We start from the raw sequence: 24167 nt of genomic DNA on the forward strand, positions 1-24167 counted from the left end.
CTATATACAGGGGGTACCGGTACAGAGTCAATGTGGAGGCTATATACAGGGGGTACCGGTACAGAGTCAATGTGGAGGCTATATACAGGGGGTACCGGTACAGAGTCAATGTGGAGGCTATATACAGGGGGTACCGGTACAGAGTCAATGTGGAGGCTATATACAGGGGGTACCGGTACAGAGTCAATGTGGAGGCTATATACAGGGGGTACCGGTACAGAGTCAATGTTGAGGCTATATACAGGGGGTACCGGTACAGAGTCAATGTGGAGGCTATATACAGGGGTACCGGTACAGAGTCAATGTGGAGGCTATATACAGGGGGTACCGGTACAGAGTCAATGTTGAGGCTATATACAGGGGGTACCGGTACAGAGTCAATGTGGAGGCCATATACAGGGGGTACCGGTACAGAGTCAATGTGGAGGCTATATACAGGGGGTACCGGTACAGAGTCAATGTGGAGGCTATATACAGGGGGTACCGGTACAGAGTCGATGTGGAGGCTATATACAGGGGGCACCGGTTAGTTGAGGTAATTGAGGTAATATGTATATGTAGGTAGAGTTATTAAAGTGAGTATGCATAGATAATAACAGAGAGAAGCAGTATTGTAGAAGGGGGGGTGCAAATAGTCTGGGTAGCCATTTGATTAGCTGTTCAGGAGTCTTATGGCGTGGGGGTAGAAGCTATTTAGAAGCCTCTTGGACCTAGACTTGGCGCTCCGGTACCGCTTGCCGGGTGGTAGGAGAGAGAACAGTCTATGACTAAGGTGGCTGAAGTCTTGGACAATTTAGAATCTCTATTAATTCAATAGGATCTCTGTGGGCCTAGTCCTAAACATTTGTCATTTAACTTTCAACACGACCAGCCATGATGTTTTTATCTGATTGTCAAACAATCACATCAAAACTGTTACACAAAAAAAAGTTATTGTGGCGATTTGCATTTGGCCAGAATGTATGCATCCACTGTTGTCCACTGCGTCTTGGTGTCGGCCACTGTTGTCCACTGCGTTTCGGTGTCAGCCACTGTTGTCCACTGCGTCTTGGTGTCAGCCACTGTTGTCCACTGCGTTTCGGTGTCAGCCACTGTTGTCCACTGCGTCTTGGTGTCAGCCACTGTTGTCCACTGCGTTTCGGTGTCAGCCACTGTCGTCCACTGCGTCTTGGTGTCGGCCACTGTTGTCCACTGCGTTTCGGTGTCAGCCACTGTTGTCCACTGCGTCTTGGTGTCGGCCACTGTTGTCCACTGCGTTTCGGTGTCGGCCACTGTTGTCCACTGCGTTTCGGTGTCAGCCACTGTTGTCCACTGCGTCTTGGTGTCGGCCACTGCTGTCCGTGTGAGTCTTGGTGTCGGCCACTGCTGTCTGTGTGAGTCTTGATGTCGACCACTGCTGTCCGTGTGAGTCTTGGTGTCGACCACTGCTGTCCGTGTGAGTCTTGATGTCGACCACTGCTGTCCCTGTGAGTCTTGGTGTCGACCACTGCTGTCCCTGTTAGTCTTGATGTCGACCACTGCTGTCCCTGTTAGTCTTGGTGTCGACCACTGCTGTCCGTGTGTGTCTTGGTGTCGACCACTGCTGTCCCTGTGAGTCTTGATGTCGACCACTGCTGTCCCTGTGAGTCTTGGTGTCGACCACTGCTGTCTGTGTGAGTCTCGGTGTCGACCACTGCTGTCTGTGTGAGTCTCGATGTCGGCCACTGCTGTCTGTGTGAGTCTCGGTGTCGGCCACTGCTGTCTGTGTGAGTCTCGGTGTCTGCCACTGCTGTCTGTGTGAGTCTCGGTGTCGGCCACTGCTGTCTCTGTCAGTCTCGGTGTCGGCCACTGCTGTCTGTGTCAGTCTCGGTGTCGGCCACTGCTGTCTGTGTGAGTCTCGGTGTCGGCCACTGCTGTCTGTGTGAGTCTTGGTGTCGGCCACTGCTGTCTGTGTCAGTCTCGGTGTCGGCCACTGCTGTCCGTGTGAGTCTCGGTGTCGGCCACTGCTGTCCGTGTCAGTCTCGGTGTCGGCCACTGCTGTCCGTGTGAGTCTCGGTGTCGGCCACTGCTGTCTGTGTCAGTCTCGGTGTCGGCCACTGCTGTCTGTGTGAGTCTCTGTGTTGGCTTGACATAATGTAGATGTTTTCATCTAGCCACATGGCAGTTCAGAGCGTAGGCTACACCACAAGTTTTCAAGTCCATTCGCTCATTTTTTATGTCTCTGACATGCGGTAATGATTAAAAAAAAAGTGTTTTGTTTTAATTATTGTGATAGGCTCATGTTTTACCGGTACTGCGTACCCCCACTATACCACCTTACTTTCACCCCTTGAGCGCATGTTATGTTTTAACCCATGCTATCTGCTGAAGTATAGCCTACCACTGTTAAAAAGTATTCCCATTACACATTTTACCAGAGATCTACAGATACACTTAACGGACCGTCTTATTATTACCCCTACTAATGAGTGCAAGTGTGCTTATTAATCAGTGTGTGTGTGTGTGTTGGGGGGGCTGCTGGGTAAGAGTCTGTATATATTATTTTAAATGAATATGAATCCATATATGTGTGTTGTAGTCATTCCCGGTGCGTTCTCTGGGCTGGGTGGAGATGGCAGAGAGAGATCTGACAGAGGGAAGGAGCAGTGTGGCAGTCCATCACTGTATCAGACAACTGTCCTACTGTAGGAGGGACATACAAGACTCCGCTGGGGTCTGGGGAGAGGTGAGGACACTGTGTGTGTGCGTGCGTGTGTGTGCGCGTGTGCCCGTGTGCGCGCATTGACTGATATATTGACATATTGATCGTCCCATCAGGGTAAGGACATGCTGCTGGTGCTGCAGGACCGTGATCTGACCCTGGTTGACCCTGACGACCACAGCCTGCTCCACTCTCAGCCAATCAGCAGTATACGTGTGTGGGGCGTTGGCCGAGACCACGACAGGTGAGGAGGACGGGAAGGGGGGGGTCATGTCATACTCTCGTATTACAGCCGTATTACACCTAGTAGAACACCTAGCGAATATCCTTTATTACAGCCGTATTACACCTAGTAGAACACCTAGCGAATATCCTTTATTACAGGCGTATTACACCTAGTAGCACGCTTAGTGAATATCCTTTATTACAGGCGTATTACACCTAGTAGCACGCTTAGTGAATATCCTTTATTACAGGCGTATTACACCTAGTAGCACGCTTAGTGAATATCCTGTATTACAGGCGTATTACACCTAGTAGCACGCTTAGTGAATATCCTTTATTACAGCCGTATTCCACTTACTGGGACACCTAGCGAATATCCTTTATCACAGCCGTATTACACCTAGTAGCACATCTAGTGAATGTCCTCTTTGCAGCTGTATTACACCTAGTTGAACACCTAGTGAATATACTGTATTACAGCGTATTACACCTAGTAGCACACCTAATGAATATACTGTATTAAAGCGTATTACACCTAGTAGCACACCTTGTGAATATCCTGTATTACAGCTGTATTGCACCTAGTAGCACGCTTAGTGAATATCCTTTATTACAGCCGTACTACACCTAGTAGCACGCTTAGTGAATATCCTTTATTACAGCCGTATTACACCTAGTAGCACTTTTAGTGAATATCCTTTATTACAGCCATATTACACCTAGTACCACACCTAGCGAATATCCTTTATTACAGCCGTATTACACCTAGCGAATATCCTTTATTACAGCCGTATTACACCTAGTGAATATCCTTTATTACAGCCGTATTACACCTAGTAGCACACCTAATGAATATACTGTATTAAAGCGTATTACACCTAGTAGCACACCTAATGAATATACTGTATTAAAGCGTATTACACCTAGTAGCACACCTTGTGAATATCCTGTATTACAGCTGTATTGCACCTAGTAGCACGCTTAGTGAATATCCTTTATTACAGCCGTACTACACCTAGTAGCACGCTTAGTGAATATCCTTTATTACAGCCATATTACACCTAGTACCACACCTAGCGAATATCCTTTATTACAGCCGTATTACACCTAGTAGCACTTTTAGTGAATATCCTTTATTACAGCCATATTACACCTAGTACCACACCTAGCGAATATCCTTTATTACAGCCGTATTACACCTAGTGAATATCCTTTATTACAGCCATATTACACCTAGTACCACACCTAGCGAATATCCTTTATTACAGCCGTATTACACCTAGCGAATATCCTTTATTACAGCCGTATTACACCTAGTGAATATCCTTTATTACAGCCGTATTACACCTAGTAGCACTTTTAGTGAATATCCTTTATTACAGCCATATTACACCTAGTACCACACCTAGCGAATATCCTTTATTACAGCCGTATTACACCTAGTAGAATATCCTTTATTACAGCCGTATTACACCTAGTGAATATCCTTTATTACAGCCATATTACACCTAGTACCACACCTAGCGAATATCCTTTATTACAGCCGTATTACACCTAGTGAATATCCTTTATTACAGCCATATTACACCTAGTACCACACCTAGCGAATATCCTTTATTACAGCCGTATTACACCTAGTGAATATCCTTTATTACAGCCATATTACACCTAGTACCACACCTAGCGAATATCCTTTATCACAGCTGTATTACACCTAGTAGCACATCTAGTGAATGTCCTCTTTGCAGCTGTATTACACCTAGTTGCACACCTAGTGAATATACTGTATTACAGCGTATTACACCTAGTAGCACACCTAATGAATATACTGTATTACAGCCGTATTACACCTAGTAGCACACCTAGTGAATAACCTGCATTACAGCCATATTGCACCTAGTAGCATATTACAGCCGTATTACACCTAGTAGCACACCTAGTGAATATGATGTATTACGGCGTATTACACCTAGTAGCATATTACAGCCGTTTTACACCTAGTAGCACACCTTGTGAATATCCTGTATTACAGTCGTATTACACCTAGTAGCATATTACAGCCGTATTACACCTAGTAGCACACCTAGAGAATATCCTTTACTACAGCTGTATTACACCTAGTAGCATATTACAGCCGTATTACACCTAGTAGCACACCTTGTGAATATCCTGTATTACAGCCGTATTACACCTAGTAGCACACCTAGTGAATATTCTGTATTACGGCCGTATTACACCTAGTAGCACACCTTGTGAATATCCTGTATTACAGCCGTATTACACCTAGTAGCACACCTTGTGAATATCCTGTATTACAGCCGTATTACACCTAGTAGCATATTACAGCCGTATTACACCTAGTAGCACACCTAGAGAATATCCTTTACTACAGCTGTATTACACCTAGTAGCATATTACAGCCGTATTACACCTAGTAGCACACCTTGTGAATATCCTGTATTACAGCCGTATTACACCTAGTAACACACCTAGAGAATGTCCTTTACTACAGCTGTATTACACCTAGTAGCATATTACAGCCGTATTACACCTAGTAGCACTCCTAGTGAATATGCTGTATTACAGCCTTATTACCCCTTGTAGCATATTACAGCCGTATTACACCTAGTAGTACACCTAGAGAATATCCTTTACTACAGCTGTATTACACCTAGTAGCATATTACAGCCGTATTACACCTAGTAGCACACCTAGTGAATATCCTGTATTACAGCCATATTTCACCTAGTAGAACACCTAGTGAATATTCTGTATTACAGCCATATTACACCTAGTAACATATTACAGCTGTATTACACCTAGTAGCACACCTAGTGAATATCCTGTATTACAGCCATATTTCACCTAGTAGCACACCTAGTGAATATCCTTTATTACAGCCATATTACACCTAGTAGCACACCTTGTGAATATCCTGTATTACTGCTGTATTGCACCTAGTAGCACACTTGGTGAATATTCTGTATTACAGCCGTATTTCACCTAGTAGAACACCTAGTGAATATTCTGTATTACAGCCATATTACACCTAGTAGCATATTACAGATGTATTACACCTGGTAGCACACTTAGTGAATATCCTTTAATACAGCCGTATTACACCTAGTAGCACACCTAATTAATATACTGAATATCTGGCACACGTTAGGTCCCTTGATACCAATAGAGCAATTTTTCCATGCCCGAAGAAGTCAGGCTGTTCTACAGGTGCTGTAGATGTCCTGATGGACAGGCAGTGTGCCCCCTGCAATGCTACTGAATATCCTGTAAAGCAGGGGATTATGGGAGTATCTGGAGAGCATTGAGATAAATATTGTCTCTATGTTGCTATTGTGTAATACGGTCACCTCTATTTCAGCTATATTACATTTGTAGTAGTTACTCCGATGGTATGTTTTAAATAGAATGAAAAACTGTACAAGGACAGAGTGTTTCCACCAACATGTATTGGTTGGTTTATCCACATTGGGGAGATGGGGGCCTCTCTATCATTCTACGGTGTGACATGGTCTTAGCCTCTCCATATTGAGCTGGTAATGTCGCTGACTCAGGCGTACTTGGTAATGGTGGTTGGGCTGAGAAAGCCGGTTCCTTCAATGATATTCACACCCCAGGGCTCAGAGTCTTGTTTAAGGTACAGTTCTGTAGGAGTGTGCACATTTTGACCCTGCAGAGATATGTTCAAGGGCTATGATATGTTGAAAGGTTTGGGTCTGGTACAGTGGTTTCCTGTGGCTATGAATGTCTGGTTGTTTTATAAAGAAGCAGTTGTGGTACGGTATGTATTGATTCTTTGGATTGACGCTGTTGCATTTGCTGGACATTTGTCATGTGTAGAATGTGCAGTTGTGTTCCGTGGGACTTGTAGAAAAAGTATCTCTCTACATGCTAGCTTTTCTCACCTGTCTTTTCTCCTTTTCCACGCTCTTCGTTGTCTTCCTCTGTGTTCCTCTGTGTTTCTCTGTCTCAATACAATGGGACAATGCTCATCTCTCTTCCTCCCGCCTTTTCTCTCTCTCTCTCTCTCTCTCTCCCTCCCTCCTTTCTCTCTCTCTCTCCCTCTCCCCCCCTTTCTCTCTCTCTCTCTCTCCCCTTTCTCTCTCTCTCTCCCTCCTTTCTCTATCTATCTCCCACCTTTCTCTCTCTCTCCCTCTTTTTTCTCTCTCTCTCCCTCCTTTCTCTCTCCCTCCTGCCTTTCTCTCCCTCCTTTCTCTCTCTCTCCCTCCCGCCTTTCTCTAGCTCTCTCCCTCCCTTCTCTCTCTCTCCCTCCTTTTTCTCTCTCTCTCCCTCCTTTTTCTCTCTCTTTCTCTTCCTCCTTTTTCTCTCTCTCCCTCCTTTTTCCCTCTCTCTCCCTCCTTTCTCTCTCTCTGTCACACCTTTCTCTCTCTCTCCCTCCCTCCTTTTTCTCTCTCTCTCCCTCTTTTTTCTCTCTCTCTCTCTCTCTCTCTCCCTCCTTTCTCTCTCTCTCTCCCTCCTTTCTCTCTCTCTCTCCCTCATTTCTCTCTCTCTCTCTCCCTCCTTTTTCTCTCTCTCTTCCCCTCATTTCTCTCTCTCTCTCTCTCTCTCTCTCTCTCTCTCTCTCTCTTACTCTCTCTCTCTCTCCCTCATTTATCTCTCTCTCTCACTCTCCGTTCCTCCTGTCTCTCTCTCTCTCCCTCCTTTCTCTCTCACTCTCCGTCCCTCATTTTTCTCTCTCTCTCCCCCTTTTCTCTGTCTCTCTCCCTCCTTTCTCTCTCTCTCTCTTCCTTCTCTCTCTCTCACTCTCCATCCTTTCTCTCTCTCTCTCTCGCTCGCTTACCTTATATGTTCACCCGGTCTCTCTACACCCCCTCTTTCGCCCCTCCACTCTCCCTCTGGGTTATCAAACTTCCAGAGGCTGTCTCTAGGTAATGGGAAAAGCGTGTAGTAGAGGAGGGATGTGAGGGTCGGCCCTGGCAGCCTCACACTGTCACCACTCTCCTATGTCTCTCCTTCCTCTCTACATCTCTGCCTTTTTTGCCTGTCTGTCTCTCCCTCCATCTATTTTCTTCCCCACATCCATTGTATCTCTCCCTCCATCTCTCTTCTTCCCCACATCTACTGTATTTCTCCCTCCATCTCTCTTCTTCCCCTAGTCTATTGTATCTGTCCCTCCATCTCATTCTCATTCTTCTTTACATGATTACACCTGCTTTTGCTGAATCATAACACTATTCAATATTTGTTCATGATGCTTGTTTTTATGCCCTTGGTTGTATTCAATGCTACAGGAATGCATTGGGAAATGAAAGTGCCAAAGGTATTCATTGCATATTATGCAAGCTGCCATCTCTATATGGGGGAACCTTTGTTATGACGTTCTCTGACTAGCATTGTCCTTGCATTTCCTCTGTGGATATGACTAAGTTATGCTGTTTTAATGTTATGTCATCTTTATGCTGCTTCTTGAGGGGGAGGGGGAGGGGGAGAGAGATGTGGGAGTGGAAAATGGAGTACACTGAGAGTGTATCTGTTATGGATGTAAGGGACAGAGTGCACTTAGCACAAACACTCCCATCACACCACAGCTGCAGTACAGAGAGTGGTCACGAGAGTGCACTGTAAGCAAGGCTCTGCTGTATTTCTCACTGAGACTGAGAGAGACTCTACAGCCACGGCCAGTGTAGGAGACAGTCAGTGTAGGAGACGGTCAGTGTAGGAGACGGTCAGTGTAGGAGACGGTCAGTGTAGGAGACGGCCAGTGTAGGAGACGGCCAGTGTAGGAGACGGCCAGTGTAGGAGACGGCCAGTGTAGGAGACGGTCAGTGTAGGAGACGGCCAGTTTAGGAGAGGTCAGTGTAGGAGACGGCCAGTGTAGGAGACGGCCAGTGTAGGAGACGGCCAGTGTAGGAGACGGCCAGTGTAGGAGAGGTCAGTGTAGGAGACGGTCAGTGTAGGAGACGGTCAGTGTAGGAGACGGTCAGTGTAGGAGACGGTCAGTGTAGGAGACGGTCAGTGTAGGAGACGACCAGTGTAGGAGACGACCAGTGTAGGAGACGGTCAGTGTAGGAGACGGTCAGTGTAGGAGACGGTCAGTGTAGGAGACGGTCAGTGTAGGAGACGACCAGTGTAGGAGACGGTCAGTGTAGGAGACTGTCAGTGTAGGAGACTGTCAGTGTAGGAGACGGTCAGTGTAGGAGACGGTCAGTGTAGGAGACGGTCAGTGTAGGAGTGGTCAGTGTAGGAGAGGTCAGTGTAGGAGACGACCAGTGTAGGAGACGGCTGGAGCTGCTTGATTGACTGTCTGCCTGGAAGTGAGACATCATGGAATTTAATAGAACTGGAAGGATAAACCCTGTGGACCTGATGGTGTGAGGACTGTAATGTAGCTGTGTGTGTGTATGCAGTGTGTGTATGCTGGCAGCCCAGCTGTGGGGTAATTGGGATGGTGAGATGGAGAGAAACTGCAGATCTCAACACTAGTCTGCTCCTTTTCATTCAGAGAGAGAGAGATAGAGAGAGAGAGAGAGAGAGAGAGAGAGAGAGAGAGAAACGTAAAACATCCAAATAAAACATTCAGAGCAGAATTTGGCCGATACTCGCTAATTATCAAAATCCAGAATAGAGCCATTAAATTCTACAACCACCTAAAAGGAAGCGATTCCCAAACCTCCCGAGCCTGGAGAAGAGCCCCCTAAGCAAGTTGGTCCTGGGTCTCTGTTCACAAACACAAACAGACCCCACAGAGCCCCAGGACAGCAACACAATTAGACCTAACCAAATCATGAGAAAACAAAAATATAATTATTTGACACATTGGAAAGAATTCACAAAAAAACAGAGCAACATAGAATGATATTCGGCCCTAAACAGAGAGTACATAGTGGCAGAATAACTGACCACTGTGACTGACCCAAAATGAAGGAAATCTTTGATTATGCACATACTTAGTGAACATTGCTATTGATAAAGGCCACCGAAGGCAGACCTGGCTCTCAAGAGAAGACACACTGCCCACGAAATGCGGTGGAAACTGAGCTGCTCTTCCTAACCTCCTGCCCAACGTATGACCATATTAGAGACACATATTTCCCTCAGATTACACAGATCAACAAAGAATTCAAAAACAAATCCAATAAACTCCCATATCTATTGTGTTATTTTAGAGCTTCTGTGAGTGTAATGTTCATTTATATTAGTTTGGGTAACCTTGCTCTGAGGAGACTGGACTGTATTGGAATAGACCTCGTAGTGACTCTCTCCCTCTCTGTGTGTGTGTGTAATATCCCCAGTTCTGTACTGAACGTTCTCTCACTCTTTCCTCCACCCCCCCACCCCCTCTCTCACTATCCCTCTCCCCCCTTTCTTACACACCTCCCCCCCCTCTCTCTGATTCAATATGAACGAGCCCCTGTCTCTGAAAGGGGGGTTAGATGGTCGATGAAGTCATGTGTCTATATCTGGAGATCTCAGCAAGTCTGTGTATGTGTATGTATGTATGTACAGTGGGGCAAAAAAGTATTTAGTCAGCCACCAATTGTGCAAGTTCTCCCACTTAAAAAGATGAGAGAGGCCTGTAATTTTCATCATAGGTACACTTCAACTATGACAGACAAAATGAGGGGAAAAAATCCAGAAAATCGCATTGTAGGATTTGTTATGAATTTATTTGCAAATTATGGTGGAAAATAAGTATTTGGTCACCTACAAACAAGCAAGATTTCTGGCTCTCACAGACCTGTAACTTCTTCAAGAGGCTCCTCTGTCCTCCACTCGTTACCTGTATTAATTGCACCTGTTTGAACTTGTTATCAGTATAAAAGACACCTGTCCACAACCTCAAACAGTCACACTCCAAACTCCACTATGGCCAAGACCAAAGAGCTGTCAAAGGACACTAGAAACAAAATTGTAGACCTGCACCAGGCTGGGAAGACTGAATCTGCAATAGGTAAGCAGTTTGGTTTGAAGAAATCAACTGTGGGAGCAATTATTAGGAAATGGAAGACATACAAGACCACTGATAATCTCCCTCAATCTGGGGCTCCACGCAAGATCTCACCCCGTGGGGTCAAAATGATCACAAGAACGGTGAGCAAAAATCCCAGAACCACACGGGGGGACCTAGTGAATGACCTGCAGAGAGCTGGGACCAAAGTAACAAAGCCTACCATCAGTAACACACTACGCCGCCAGGGACTCAAATCCTGCAGTGCCAGACGTGTCCCCCTGCTTAAGCCAGTACATGTCCAGGCCCGTCTGAAGTTTGCTAGAGAGCATTTGGATGATCCAGAAGAAGATTGCGAGAATGTCATATGGTCAGATGAAACCAAAATATAACTTTTTGGTAAAAACTCAACTCGTCGTGTTTAGAGGACAAAGAATGCTGAGTTGCATCCAAAGAACACCATACCTACTGTGAAGCATGGGGGTGGAAACATCATGTTTTGGGGCTGTTTTTCTGCAAAGGGACCAGGACGACTGATCTGTGTAAAGGAAAGAATGAATGGGGCCATGTATCGTGAGATTTTGAGTGAAAACCTCCTTCCATCAGCAAGGGCATTGAAGATGAAACGTGGCTGGGTCTTTCAGCATGACAATGATCCCGCCCGGGCAACGAAGGAATGGCTTCGTAAGAAGCATTTCAAGTGGCCTAGCCAGTCTCCAGATCTCAACCCCATAGAAAATCTTTGGAGGGAGTTGAAAGTCCGTGTTGCCCAGCAACAACCCCAAAACATCACTGCTCTAGAGGATATTTGCATGGAGGAATGGGCCAAAATACCAGCAACAGTGTGTGAAAACCTTGTGAAGACTTACATAAAACGTTGGCTGACTGGCGGCTCTGGCAGATCCTGGCTGACTGGCGGCTCTGGCAGATCCTGGCTGACTGGCGGCTCTGGCAGATCATGGCTGACTGGCGGCTCTGGCAGATCCTGGCTGACTGGCGGCTCTGGCAGATCCTGGCTGACTGGCGGCTCTGGCAGATCCTGGCGGCTCTGGCAGATCCTGGCTGACTGGCGGCTCTGACGGCTCTGGCAGGCAGTCCGTGTTGCCCAGCAACAACCCCAAAACATCACTGCTCTAGAGGATATTTGCATGGAGGAATGGGCCAAAATACCAGCAACAGTGTGTGAAAACCTTGTGAAGATCCTGACTGGCGGCTCTGGCAGATCCTGGCTGACTGGCGGCTCTGGCAGATCCTGGCTGACTGGCGGCTCTGGCAGATCCTGGCGGCTCTGGCAGATCCTGGCTGACTGGCGGCTCTGGCGGCTCCACGCTGACTGGCGGCTCTGGCGGCTCCATGCTGACTGACGGCTCTGGCAGCTCCATGCTGACTGGCGGCTCATGACAGACTGGAGACTCTAGCAGCTCTGGACAGACGGGCAGCTCAGATGGCGCTGGGCAGACGGGCAGCTCAGGCGACGCTGGGCAGACGGGCAGCTCAGGCGGCGCTGGGCAGACAGGCAGCTCAGGCGGCGCTGGGCAGACGGGCAGCTCAGGCGGCGCTGGGCAGACGGGCAGCTCAAACGGCGCTGGGCAGACGGGCAGCTCAGGCGGCGCTGGGCAGACTGGAGACTCCGGCAGCGCTGGAGATGAGGAAGGCTCTGGCAGCGCTGGACAGAGGGGCTCTGGCGCATCTGGACTGAGGGGCTCTGGCGCATCTGGACTGAGGGGCTCTGGCGCCTCTGGACTGAGGGGCGGAAGCTCTGGCAGCGCCGGACAGGCGGGAGACTCCGGCAGCGCTGGAGAGGAGGAAGGCTCTGGCAGCGCTGGACAGAGGGCCTCTGGCGCATCTGGACTGAGGGGCTCTGGCGCCTCTGGACTGAGGGGCGTAAGCTCTGGCAGCGTCGGACAGGCGGGAGACTCCGGCAGCGCTGGAGAGGATGAAGGCTCTGGCAGCGCTGGACAGAGGGGCTCTGGCGCATCTGGACTGAGGGGCTCTGGCGGCTCTGGACAGGCGGGCGGAAGCTCTGGCAGCGCCGGACAGGCGGGAGACTCCGGCAGAGCTGGAGAGGAGGAAGGCTCTGGCAGCGCTGGACAGAGGGGCTCTGGCGCATCTGGACAGAGGGGCTCTGGCGCATCTGGACTGAGAGGCTCTGGCGCCTCTGGACTCAGGGGCGGAAGCTCTGGCAGCGTCGGACAGGCGGGAGACTCCGGCAGCGCTGGAGAGGAGGAAGGCTCTGGCAGCGCTGGACAGAGGAGCTCTGGCGCCTCTGGACTGAGGGGCTCTGGCGGCTCTGGACAGGCGGGCGGAAGCTCTGGCAGCACCGGACAGGCGGGAGACTCCGGCAGCGCTGGAGAGGAGGAAGGCTCTGGCAGCGCTGGACAGAGGAGCTCTGCCGCCTCTGGACTGAGGGGCTCTGGCGCCTCTGGACTGAGGGGCTCTGGCGCCTCTGGACTGAGGGGCGGAAACTCTGGTAGCGCCGGACAGCACCTGTATTGATGGGACGGAGAGACAGCCTGGTGCGGGGTGCCGGCACTGGTAGTACTGGGCTGGGGACATGCACCTCAGGACGAATGCCTTGCATACTACGCCAAATCAACAGCTCTCTCTCTTCACTCTCCTCCAATTCTATTAACAACTCCTCGAGTGTCTCCTCATCTCCCATCCGTTCACTCTCCTCCAATATGTCCAATAACTCCTCGACCCTCTCAGACTCAGCCCTCAGCTTTGCCGACAGCTCCAAGTGCCTCCGCCCAAGAAATTTTTGGGGCTGCCTCTCGGGCTTCCTTGCCAGTCGCGTTCCCTCGTATCAATGGCTCCTCTCTCCGGATGCCTCTGCTCTCCTCAATGCCTCCACCTGTTCCCATGGTAGGCAATCCCACGTCCAGGAGTCTTTCGTCTTCGGCCGCTGTTGCTGCTCATTACCACGCTGCTTGGTCCTTGTTTGGTGGATGATTCTGTAATGGTTTTCCTCCTCTTCGTCTGAAGAGGAGAGGCGAGAAGGATCGGAGGACCAATATGCGGCGTGGTAAGTGTCCATGGTTGTTTATTAAACACATAAACTGAACACTCTATACAAAACAATAAACGTACCGTGAATAACGAAAACAGTACCGTGTGGTGTAAAACACAGACACGGAAACAATCACCCACAAACAAACAGTGAAACCCAGGCTACCTAAGTATGATTCTCAATCAGAGACAACTAACGACACCTGCCTCTGATTGAGAACCATACTAGGTCGAACACAGAAAAACAACCTAGAAACACAAAACATAGAATACCCACCCAACTCACATCCTGACCAACTAAAACAAACAATTAACACAATAACTAGGGTCAGGATGTGACAATAAATTAATTAAAAATCCTACAATGTGATTTTCTGTATTTTTTTTCCTCATTTTGTCTGTCATAGTTGAAGTGTACCTATGATGAAAATTACAGGCCTATCTCATCTTTTTAAGTGGGAGAACTTGCACAATTGGTGGCTGACTAAATACTTTTTTGCCCCACTGTATGTATGTATGTATGTATGTATGTACTGTATGTATGTATGTATGCATGTATAGGTACACTTCAACTGTGAGAGACGGAATCTAAAACAACAATCCAGAAAATCATTGTATGATTTTAAAGTAATTAATTAGCATTTTATTTAATGACATAAGTATTTGATCACCTAACAACCAGTACACCAAGAACACCATCCCAACCATGAAGCATGGAGGTGGAAACATCATTCTTTGGGGATGCTTTTCTGCAAAGGGGACAGGACGACTGCACCGTATTGAGGGGAGGATGGATGGGGCCATGTATCGCGAGATCTTGGTCAACAACTTCCTTCCCTCAGTAAGAGCATGGAAGATGGGTCAACTAAGCAGTGGCTCCGTAAGAAGCATCTCAAGGTTCTGGAGTGGCCTAGCCAGTCTCCAGACCTGAACCCAATAGAAAAAATGTCCGTATTGAAGCTGAACGTCCGTATTGCCCAGCGACAGCCCCGAAACCTGAAGGATCTGGAGAAGGTCTGTATGGAGGAGTGGGCCAAAATCCCTGCTGCAGTGTGTGCAAACCTTGTCAAGAACTACAGGAAACGTATGATCTCTGTAATTGCAAACAAAGATTTCTGTACCAAATATTAAGTTCTGCTTTTCTGATGTAACAAATACTTATGTCATGCAATAAAATGCTAATGAATTACTTAAAAATCATGCAATGTGATTTTCTGGATTTTGTAAGTAGGAAAACCTGCAAAATCATCAGTGTATCAAATACTTGTTCTCCCCACTGTATGTGTCTGCACATGAAATGTGTCTGAATTGATGAAGTCACAGGTCTCTCTGTATGGGGTTGTGTGTCTCTGGCCCTATCTCTGTCCCTCCGGCTCTATTTCTACCCTTTGTTTCTAGCGCTCCTCCGCTATTGGCTACACCTCTGTCCCTCTTCCTCTCTATCTCTCTTATTTTGTCACCCCGTCTCTGACTTTGTGTGTGTGCTGTGTCTTCTGCAGTGAGAGAGAAAGAGAAGGAAAGCAGAAGGTGGAAGAGGGAGAAAGAGTAAAATAAAGAGATTGGAATACAGCAGAAGGAGAGCAAGTCCTAGAGCTGTAAAGCCAGCGAGAGAGAGATGGATAGCAAATGAGCGAGGGAGAAAGGGAAGGAGAGAAGGCATGCTACACCGACAGTGAAAGACAGAGTAAAGACCTTGCAAAGGACTCTCCCATCAAGCGTGCGTGAGAGGGAAAGAGAACGGAAGAGAGAGAGAAGCAGAGGTAGGGGGAGGGAGTGGAGAAGGAACAGAGAAGAGGAAAGGGGGACTCTGAGGATAAAAAAAGGAAAGAGAGAGTGGAGGACGAGTAGCGGAACCACAGCGGCAGGCAGTAAAAGCACAAGCCAAGCCCTTCTTACCCCTGTAGTAATGTCACCGAAGCGAGGAAGCTGACGACCCAGGGAACTACTCAGCGATAACAGGGAGGATGTCTGACACTGTGAGTACCTCCTCTGTCTCTCTCCCTCCCTATCTCTCTCTCTCTTCTTCTCTCCATCTATCCCTCCCTATCTCTCTCTTCTTCTCTCCATATATCTCTCCCCATCTCTCTCTTCTCTCCATCTATCCCTCCCTATCTCTCTCTCTTCTTCTCTCCATATATCTCTCCCCATCTCTCTCTTCTTCTCTCCATCTCTGGTTCTCTGTCTGTCTCTGGTTGCTTTCTCTCTATGCATCTTTCATTGACTCTTTTTGTCCTGTTCTGATTTCTAATACTCTCGCCCTCTCACTCTTTCTCTCTCTTGTCTTCCTCTTTCTCGCTCTCTCTTGTCTTCCTCTCTCTTTTGTCTTCCCCTCTCTCTCTCTCTCTCTCTCTCTCTCTCTCTCTCTCTCTCTCTCTCTCTCTCTCTCTCTCTCTCTCTCTCTCTCTCTCTCTCTCTATCTATCTATCTCATCTTCCTTTCTCTTTCTTGTCTTTCTGTCTTTCTTGTCTTATCTTCCTCTCTCGTCTTCCTCGATCTCTCTTGTCTTCCTCTGTCTCTTGTCTTCCTCTCTCTCTTGTCTCTCTCTCTCTCTCTCTCTCTCTCTCTCTCTCTCTCGTCTTCCTCTGTCTATCTTGTCTTCTCCTCTGTCTCTCTTGTCTTCCTCTGTCTCTCTATCAGTCTAGCAGCTGTAGCTGTGAGGTGGCTGCTAGCCTGGGGATGTAGAGACAGAACAGGAGGAGATACTTTGAAAGGAAAGGGTAGAGGGGAATGAAACATGACAAAATGAGTGAAAGGGGTGATGTAAGCAACAGAAGGGATGAAAGAGAAAGGATTTTGAAGATATATGCTGGATGCTTTGAGAGGTCTTTACAGTCTGAATTTTCTTTGGGTGTTTAATAGAGATAGGGGTGTGTTTGTCTGTCTGTCTGTCTGTGTGTGTGTGCGTGTTTTGCAGAACGGGGTGTGTGAAGTGTGTTTTGCAGAACAGGGTGAGGGAAGTGTGTTTTACAGAAGGGGTGTGTGTGAAGTGTGTTTTGCAGAACAGGATGTGTGAAATGTGTTTTGTAGAACGGAGTGTGTGAAGAACGGAGTGTGTGAAGTGTGTTTTGCAGAACAGGGTGTGTGAAGTGTGTTTTGCAGAACAGGGTGTGTGAAGTGTGTTTTGCAGAACAGGGTGTGTGAAGTGTGTTTTGCAGAACAGAGTGTGTGAAGTGTGTTTTGCAGAACAGGGTGTGTGAAGTGTGTTTTGCAGAACAGGGTGTGTGAAGTGTGTTTTGCAGAACAGGGTGTGTGAAGTGTGTTTTGCAGAACAGGGTGTGTGAAGAACGGAGTGTGTGAAGAACGGAGTGTGTGAAGAACGGAGTGTGTGAAGAACGGAGTGTGTGAAGTGTGTTTTGCAGAACAGGGTGTGTGAAGTGTGTTTTGCAGAACAGGGTGTGTGAAGTGTGTTTTGCAGAACAGGGTGTGTGAAGTGTGTTTTGCAGAACAGGGTGTGTGAAGTGTGTTTTGCAGAACAGGGTGTGTGAAGTGTGTTTTGCAGAACAGGGTGTGTGAAGTGTGTTTTGCAGAACAGGGTGTGTGAAGTGTGTTTTGCAGAACAGAGTGTGTGAAGTGTGTTTTGCAGAACAGGGTGTGTGAAGTGTGTTTTGCAGAATAGGGTGTGTGAAGTGTGCTTTACAGGGTGTTTTTGTACTAGTATGTACTAAAAGAAGTGGAGGAAGAAGAGAGGGAACATGCTGCTCTCTTTCCCTCCATTTCCCTTTCTCTCTCGCTCTCTCTCTCTCTCTCAAAATGAGGGGGGGAAGGAAACAGGGAAAAGGAAAGATTGAGAGGGAGGAGAGGAAGGGTTTGTGACATCAGAAGGGTTTGTGACTTCAGAAGGGTTTGTGACATCAGAAGTGTTTGTGACATCAGAAGGGTTTGTGACTTCAGAAGGGTTTGTGACATCAGAAGGTTTTGTGACATCAGAAGGTTTTGTGACATCAGAAGGGTTTGTAACATCAGAAGGGTTTGTAACATCAGAAGGGTTGGTGACATCAGAAGGGTTGGTGACATCAGAAGGGTTTGTGACATCAGAAGGGTTTGTGACATCAGAAGGGTTTGTGACATTAGAAGGGTTTGTGACATTAGAAGGGTTTGTAACATCAGAAGGGTTTGTGACATCAGAAGGGTTTGTAACATCAGAAGGGTTGGTGACATCAGAAGGGTTGGTGACATCAGAAGGGTTGGTGACATCAGAAGGGTTTGTGACATCAGAAGGGTTTGTGACATCAGAAGGGTTTGTGACATTAGAAGGGTTTGTAACATCAGAAGGGTTTGTGACACAGAAGGGTTTGTGACACAGAAGGGTTTGTGACATCAGAAGGGTTTGTGACATCAGAAGGGTTTGTGACATTAGAAGGGTTTGTGACATTAGAAGGGTTTGTAACATCAGAAGGGTTGGTGACATCAGAAGGGTTGGTGACATCAGAAGGGTTGGTGACATCAGAAGGGTTTGTGACATCAGAAGGGTTTGTGACATCAGAAGGGTTTGTGACATTAGAAGGGTTTGTAACATCAGAAGGGTTTGTGACACAGAAGGGTTTGTGACACAGAAGGGTTTGTGACATTAGAAGGGTTTGTGACATCAGAAGGGTTTGTGACATCAGAAGGGTTTGTAACATCAGAAGGGTTTGTGACACAGAAGGGTTTGTGACATTAGAAGGGTTTGTAACATCAGAAGGGTTTGTGACATCAGAAGGGTTTGTGACATCAGAAGGGTTTGTGACATCAGAAGGGTTTGTGTGTGGAATGAAACAGCAGAGGTAAAAAAAAAAAACTGTTTTGATAAATGATGCCGTCCTCTGAATATCCACAATGTTTACATTATGGCTGACTCCATTTAGTCGACTGGTTGATTGTTTGGTCGATAGGCTATTGGTCGACCGAGATTTCTTTAATAGAGCAATTGCAATTTTTTCATTATTCTCATGGTGCACACATCGCGCCTGTCTCAGTGAACTGATCCATTACGGAGACCACGGGGATGGCACAGTCCATCATTCTAAGACATGTGATACTGAAATTCTATATGGTTATATTATGTCCAAATAATGGTTCTACACTAATAAATCTAATATTATTTTATTACAAAAGTGCTTTCTCCCGCATTGGATACGGTCTCTGTAACATAATCTTCAGTGCTCCATATAATTTACACCTTTCCCTATGCTGCTGTGTGCATAATAACAAACAAAGTTAATCAACATATTGGGATTAGAGCAATGTGGCGGAGGCAGCAGCAGAGACGAGAAAACAGCCCTTTGCCTTGAGCCTAATTGTCGAAGAAAATTGAGAAGAGAGGAAACCCCAACTTAATTAGGTCTATAATCAATAGCTTAACTGTTAAATGAGCCTGGCTTTATAAATCATCCATATATATCGAGAGAAAGAAGACAGATCCTGCTTCTGTTGCCTGTCTGTTGCCTGTGTTTGTTTAATAGCCTACTGATTCCATGAGCACCAAGCCTCATGCAATGGCAAAATGTCGGATAAAGCAATTTCACAGATTGGGATGTTTTTAATCTTTTCTATGCTGTAATAAAGACTTTACAATTTGTTTTCCTTAGAACTGACTGGTATTACTTAGAGTTTATTTAGTGTTTACGCCGTCCCAAACAGGCAGGGAAATCATACTGTAATCTAACAGCACCTGTTTGGCACATAATATGGACACAGCTCTCTCTCCTATTATGATGATTATTATAATAAGTCATGTCGTTATCATTAGTGGTCTTTGTATCGTATCCTTGTATAATCACCATCGAGCTGTAGGCCTAAGAGCGCATCCTGTTTAATCTTAATAGCGTAACTTACTTACTATATTTCAATATATAGGCTACTGTATCAATCAGTCATTCATTCATTCGTTCATGTCATCACACAGCATACGAGACATTCATGCCCTATTGGTCATGTGTTACTGTGTTTGTTATAACCAGTTTATTGAGGGGGCTGTGATAGGCTATAGGGCAGGTCCTATTGGTCATGTGTTACTGTGTTCAGAGTTTGTTATAACCAGTTTATTGAGGGGGCTGTGATAGGCTATAGGTCAGGTCCTATTGGTCATGTGTTACTGTGTTCAGAGTTTGTTATGACCAGTTTATTGAGGGGGTTGTGATAGGCTATAGGTCAGGTCCTATTGGTCATGTGCCAGGCTTACATGTTTCATGTAAAGACAGCAAGGGAATAGGGAATGTTTTTCCTAGACAAATTAGGGATTTCGGTAACAGAACTTCACATTTTTGGTCTAGTAAAATAACATCAAATTGATCAGAGATACAGTGTAGACATTGTTAATGTTGTAAATGACTATTGTAGCTGGAAACGGCAGATTTTTAATGGAATATCTACATAGGCGTACAGAGGCCAATTATCAGCAACCATCACTCCTGTGTTCCAATAGCACATTGTGTTAGCTAAAACAAGTTTATAATTTTAAAAGGCTAATTGGTCATTAGAAAACCCTTTGCAATTATGTTGGCACAGCTGAAAACTGTTGTCCTGATTAAAGAAGCAATATTAGCTTTTCTTTCAAAAACAAGGACATTTCTAAGTGACCCTAAACTTTTGAACGGTAGTGTATGGAAACATACAGTCAACCAATATTTTTTTTAGTCGGGGACAGCCCTAGTTTACATTTGCTTGAATGTCTATGTAACAAGCCATAACACTGTTCACCTCCTGTTTCTAATGGCTGATCATCTTGTTTGCTCATTCATATTCATTAAGAGGCAGCAGAGCAGAAGAACCCACATGTATCTGTTGTTTATTCCTCTCCTCTACATCCCTCCATCCTCCCCTCCCCCTGTTGACCTTCTGTGGACAGGTTTGGCATGAAGAGAAGGAGGAGGAGGAGAGGAAGGAGGCATTACTTGTCTCTCCACCACACATCATTCATCTTTTACAATATACAAGTCCTACTTTCATCAATAGATACATACTTTTGTGTTTGTGTGTATTTGTATGTACTGGTGATTGTGTTTGTGTGTATTTGTATGTACTTGTGGTTGTGTGTGTGTTTTTGTATGTACTGGTGGTTGTGTGTTTTTGCATGTACTGGTGGTTGTGTGTTTTTGTATGTACTGGTGGTTGTGTGTTTTTGTATGTACTGGTGGTTGTGTGTTTTTGTATGTACTGGTGGTTGTGTGTATTTGTATGTACTGGTGGTTGTGTGTTTTTGTATGTACTGGTGGTTGTGTGTTTTTGTATGTACTGGTGGTTGTGTGTATTTGTATGTACTGGTGGTTGTGTGTGTGTATTTGGATGTACTGGTGGTTGTGTGTTTTTGTATGTACTGGTGGTTTTGTGTTTGTATGTACAGTACGTGTCACACCCTGATATGTTTCACCTGTCCTTGTGATTGTCTCCACCCCCTCCAGGTGTCACTTTTTTTCCCTAGTGTATTTATCCCTGTGTTTCCTGTCTCTCTGTGCCAGTTCGTCTTGTCTGTTTCCAAGTCAACCAGTGTTTTTTCCCGTTCTCCTGCCTTTGCTATTCTCCTTTTTCTAGTCCTCCCGGTTTTGACCCTTGCCTGTGTCGTGTCTTTGGCAATGCCGGATTAAGTGATATGACATGCTATTCTATAAAATAATTTATCCGTAATTAATATCACCTGATTGACCTAATCATGTAAGTGTAATTAACTAGAGAGTCGAGCACTACAAAATAATATTTATAGAGCTGTTATCTTCCGAATAAACTCTTAAAGACCTAGTAATATTTTACATCAATAGCAGTCAATATCAATCGTCGTCTTAATTCAGTCTCATCTGAAATTTGTAAATTCTTGGTTATCTGCACAAACCCTGGCTAACAATTTGAATCAGCAATACAAAATTGGGTTTAATTATTTATTTACTAAATACCTAACTAATCACACAGAATTACACATACACATAATTCAATCATAACTTGATTACAAATGACGTCATAAAGGAAAACGTCCCTAGCAGGCGGAACAGATATGACAGCTTGTTACACAAAAGAAAAGGGGCTGGGTTTGAGTGAAAGAGCAGGAAGACTGAGGGACAAAGGGAGAAGCTGTGCTATCGTAAATACAGTATCTGATGCATTCTAAATTACCGCCCATTTGGAAAAGGAAAATGCAATAAATATTTACGCTGCGCTTCGGTAGGTTAGTGGTAGATGGAAAGCCGTGTGGCCCAACCGAGTCATTTGAAGAATGTCTCTGGTTATCAATTGGATACGTTGTAGTAACGTCGTCGTGGGGTAGACGGGATACTCCTAACCTGCTTTTGCATCTGCTGTTGCTAACTCAACGGCTAGGAGGTATCACTTCTGTAGTGAATAAAAGTTCAAAGTTCATACAATTCGCAACCAAAGCTCACGCTGATGTTGGCTTCGTTCTGTAGTTATTATCTGAACCATTCTGACATAGGACCGTCGTCCTCACATTGTTGGAACTGGAGGTTATATTGTCGTCAAGGGCTTATATAGGAAGGAAGAGGAGGGCGTGTTTGAAAAGGTTTATAGCCCATGTCCCTTCACAGGGGCGGGCCACTGATTGAGCAGAGCCCTGTCTTATGAAAGCCCAAATCTCACATTTTAGAAGCTAAAATCACATTTCATCCCATCACAAATAATTTCATATTCAAACATTTAAATTGAACAACAATTCCATGTGAATCCGATAACTCTGATGTGTAGACTTTCCACTGTAGAGTTTGTCATCTTATCATTGATGAGAATGTCTCAGATGACAACCGAACTGACATCATATTCATTAAGTACCACAGCATATGTTCCATTCGTCGGATTACCAGAATATAGTTCATTTCCCCGCACCTTCTGACGTTCCCAGAATCTCTATGTTAACCAAGGGTTTTGCAAATGTAACCTCAGTAGGGTAGAGAGAGGAAAAAGGGGAGAAGAGGTATTTATGACTGTCATAAACCTACCCCCCAGGCCAACGTCATGACACCTGTTTCTGGACTGTATACCCGCCTGCCTGACCATTCTGCCTGCCCTGACCTCGAGTCTGTCTGCCACCTGTACCTCCTGGAATCTGATCTGGTTTTGACCTTTTGCCTGTCCACGACCATTCTCTTGCCTATTCCCTTTGGATTTATGAAACGTCTTAAACTCCAACCATCTGCCTCCTGTGTGTGCATCTGGGTCTCGCCTTGTGTCATGATAGTACGTATTTCTATGACAGTACATATTCGTATGTGCTGGTGGTTGTGTTTGTGTGTATGTGTTTGTATGTATTTGTATGTACAGTACGTATTTGTATATACTGGTGGTTGTGTTTGTGTGTATGTACCGTATGTATTTGTATGTATTTGTATATACTGGTGGTGTGTGTGTGTGTGTGTGTGTGTGTGTGTGACTCCAGTGTTTGTCAATTCACTAGAACCTGACCATAGTTGGTGTGAAACTGGACTCAACCTGAATAAATGTGAAACTGGGCTTAACCTGAATCAAATCAGATTGAACAAGAGTCAAACCAGATTCAAAGCAGGTGTCTATACACTAACTCTCCTCACCCCTCTGACCCTCACACCTTTGTGTACATGACTGTGTCACATTCAGAACACTTCTTCAGTCATTTACATAAATTATTAGCATTTGTAACAACATTTGCATAGGGGCTGGCACTTTTGCATACGGTCTTCAAAGCTGTTTGATAATTGCAGTCTGTGTGACGTGTGTGTAATGGTGCGGTGCGTGTGTGTGTGTGTGTGTATATATGTACAGTATGTGTGTGTATGTACTGGTAGGTGTGTATTTGTGTGTGTCCGTGTGTGTGTGTGTGTGTGTGTGTGTGTGTGTGTGTGTGTGTGTGTGTGTGTGTGTGTTTATATATATATGTACAGTATGTGTGTGTATGTACTGGTAGGTGTGTATTTGTGTGTGTCCGTGTGTGCGTGTGTGCGTGTGTATGTACTGGTGGATGTGTATTTGTATGTACTGGTGTGTGTGTGTGTATGTACAGTATGTGTGTGTATCGGTGGGGGCATGCGTATACATGCATAGTTTAGCACTTGTGTCTGTCTCTGCCACAGTGATGTAATGACAGTTATTTCACCCCCATTTATCAGCAGCACTTGTACCTGCTCTGATGTCCTAATTGGCCATAGCTCATTGGCTGCTCACGTCCCCTTACCTTAATTAACATGCGTGTGCTTTAAACAGTCCACAGGGATGACGGTGGAACACCCAGGCCCACTCAATAGATGCCAGAGTGATTGATGCCTTTTCCTTCCTACTCTTGGTCTGATCAGGGCCCATTACAATGTCTCTCTTCACCCACGAGTCATCACTCTTCTACTATAGCTCACTCCATCTACCCACAATTCATCACAC

At 45.9% G+C, this 24167-nt stretch overlaps 1 protein-coding gene across 1 annotated transcript in view; it reads left to right on the forward strand.

The window, feature by feature from the left end:
- LOC139390623 (amyloid beta precursor protein binding family B member 2-like) overlaps positions 1-24167 on the forward strand; it is a 58203-nt gene that overhangs the window by 13063 nt on the left and 20973 nt on the right. The window contains exons 7-8 of the mRNA XM_071137873.1: positions 2558-2704; positions 2797-2924. Of these exons, the coding sequence (XP_070993974.1) occupies positions 2558-2704; positions 2797-2924 (275 nt within the window). The remainder of the gene's footprint in view (positions 1-2557; positions 2705-2796; positions 2925-24167) is intronic.

This window comes from Oncorhynchus clarkii, chromosome 31 (assembly GCF_045791955.1).
Source record: "Oncorhynchus clarkii lewisi isolate Uvic-CL-2024 chromosome 31, UVic_Ocla_1.0, whole genome shotgun sequence".
Taxonomy (NCBI): Eukaryota; Metazoa; Chordata; class Actinopteri; order Salmoniformes; family Salmonidae; genus Oncorhynchus; species Oncorhynchus clarkii.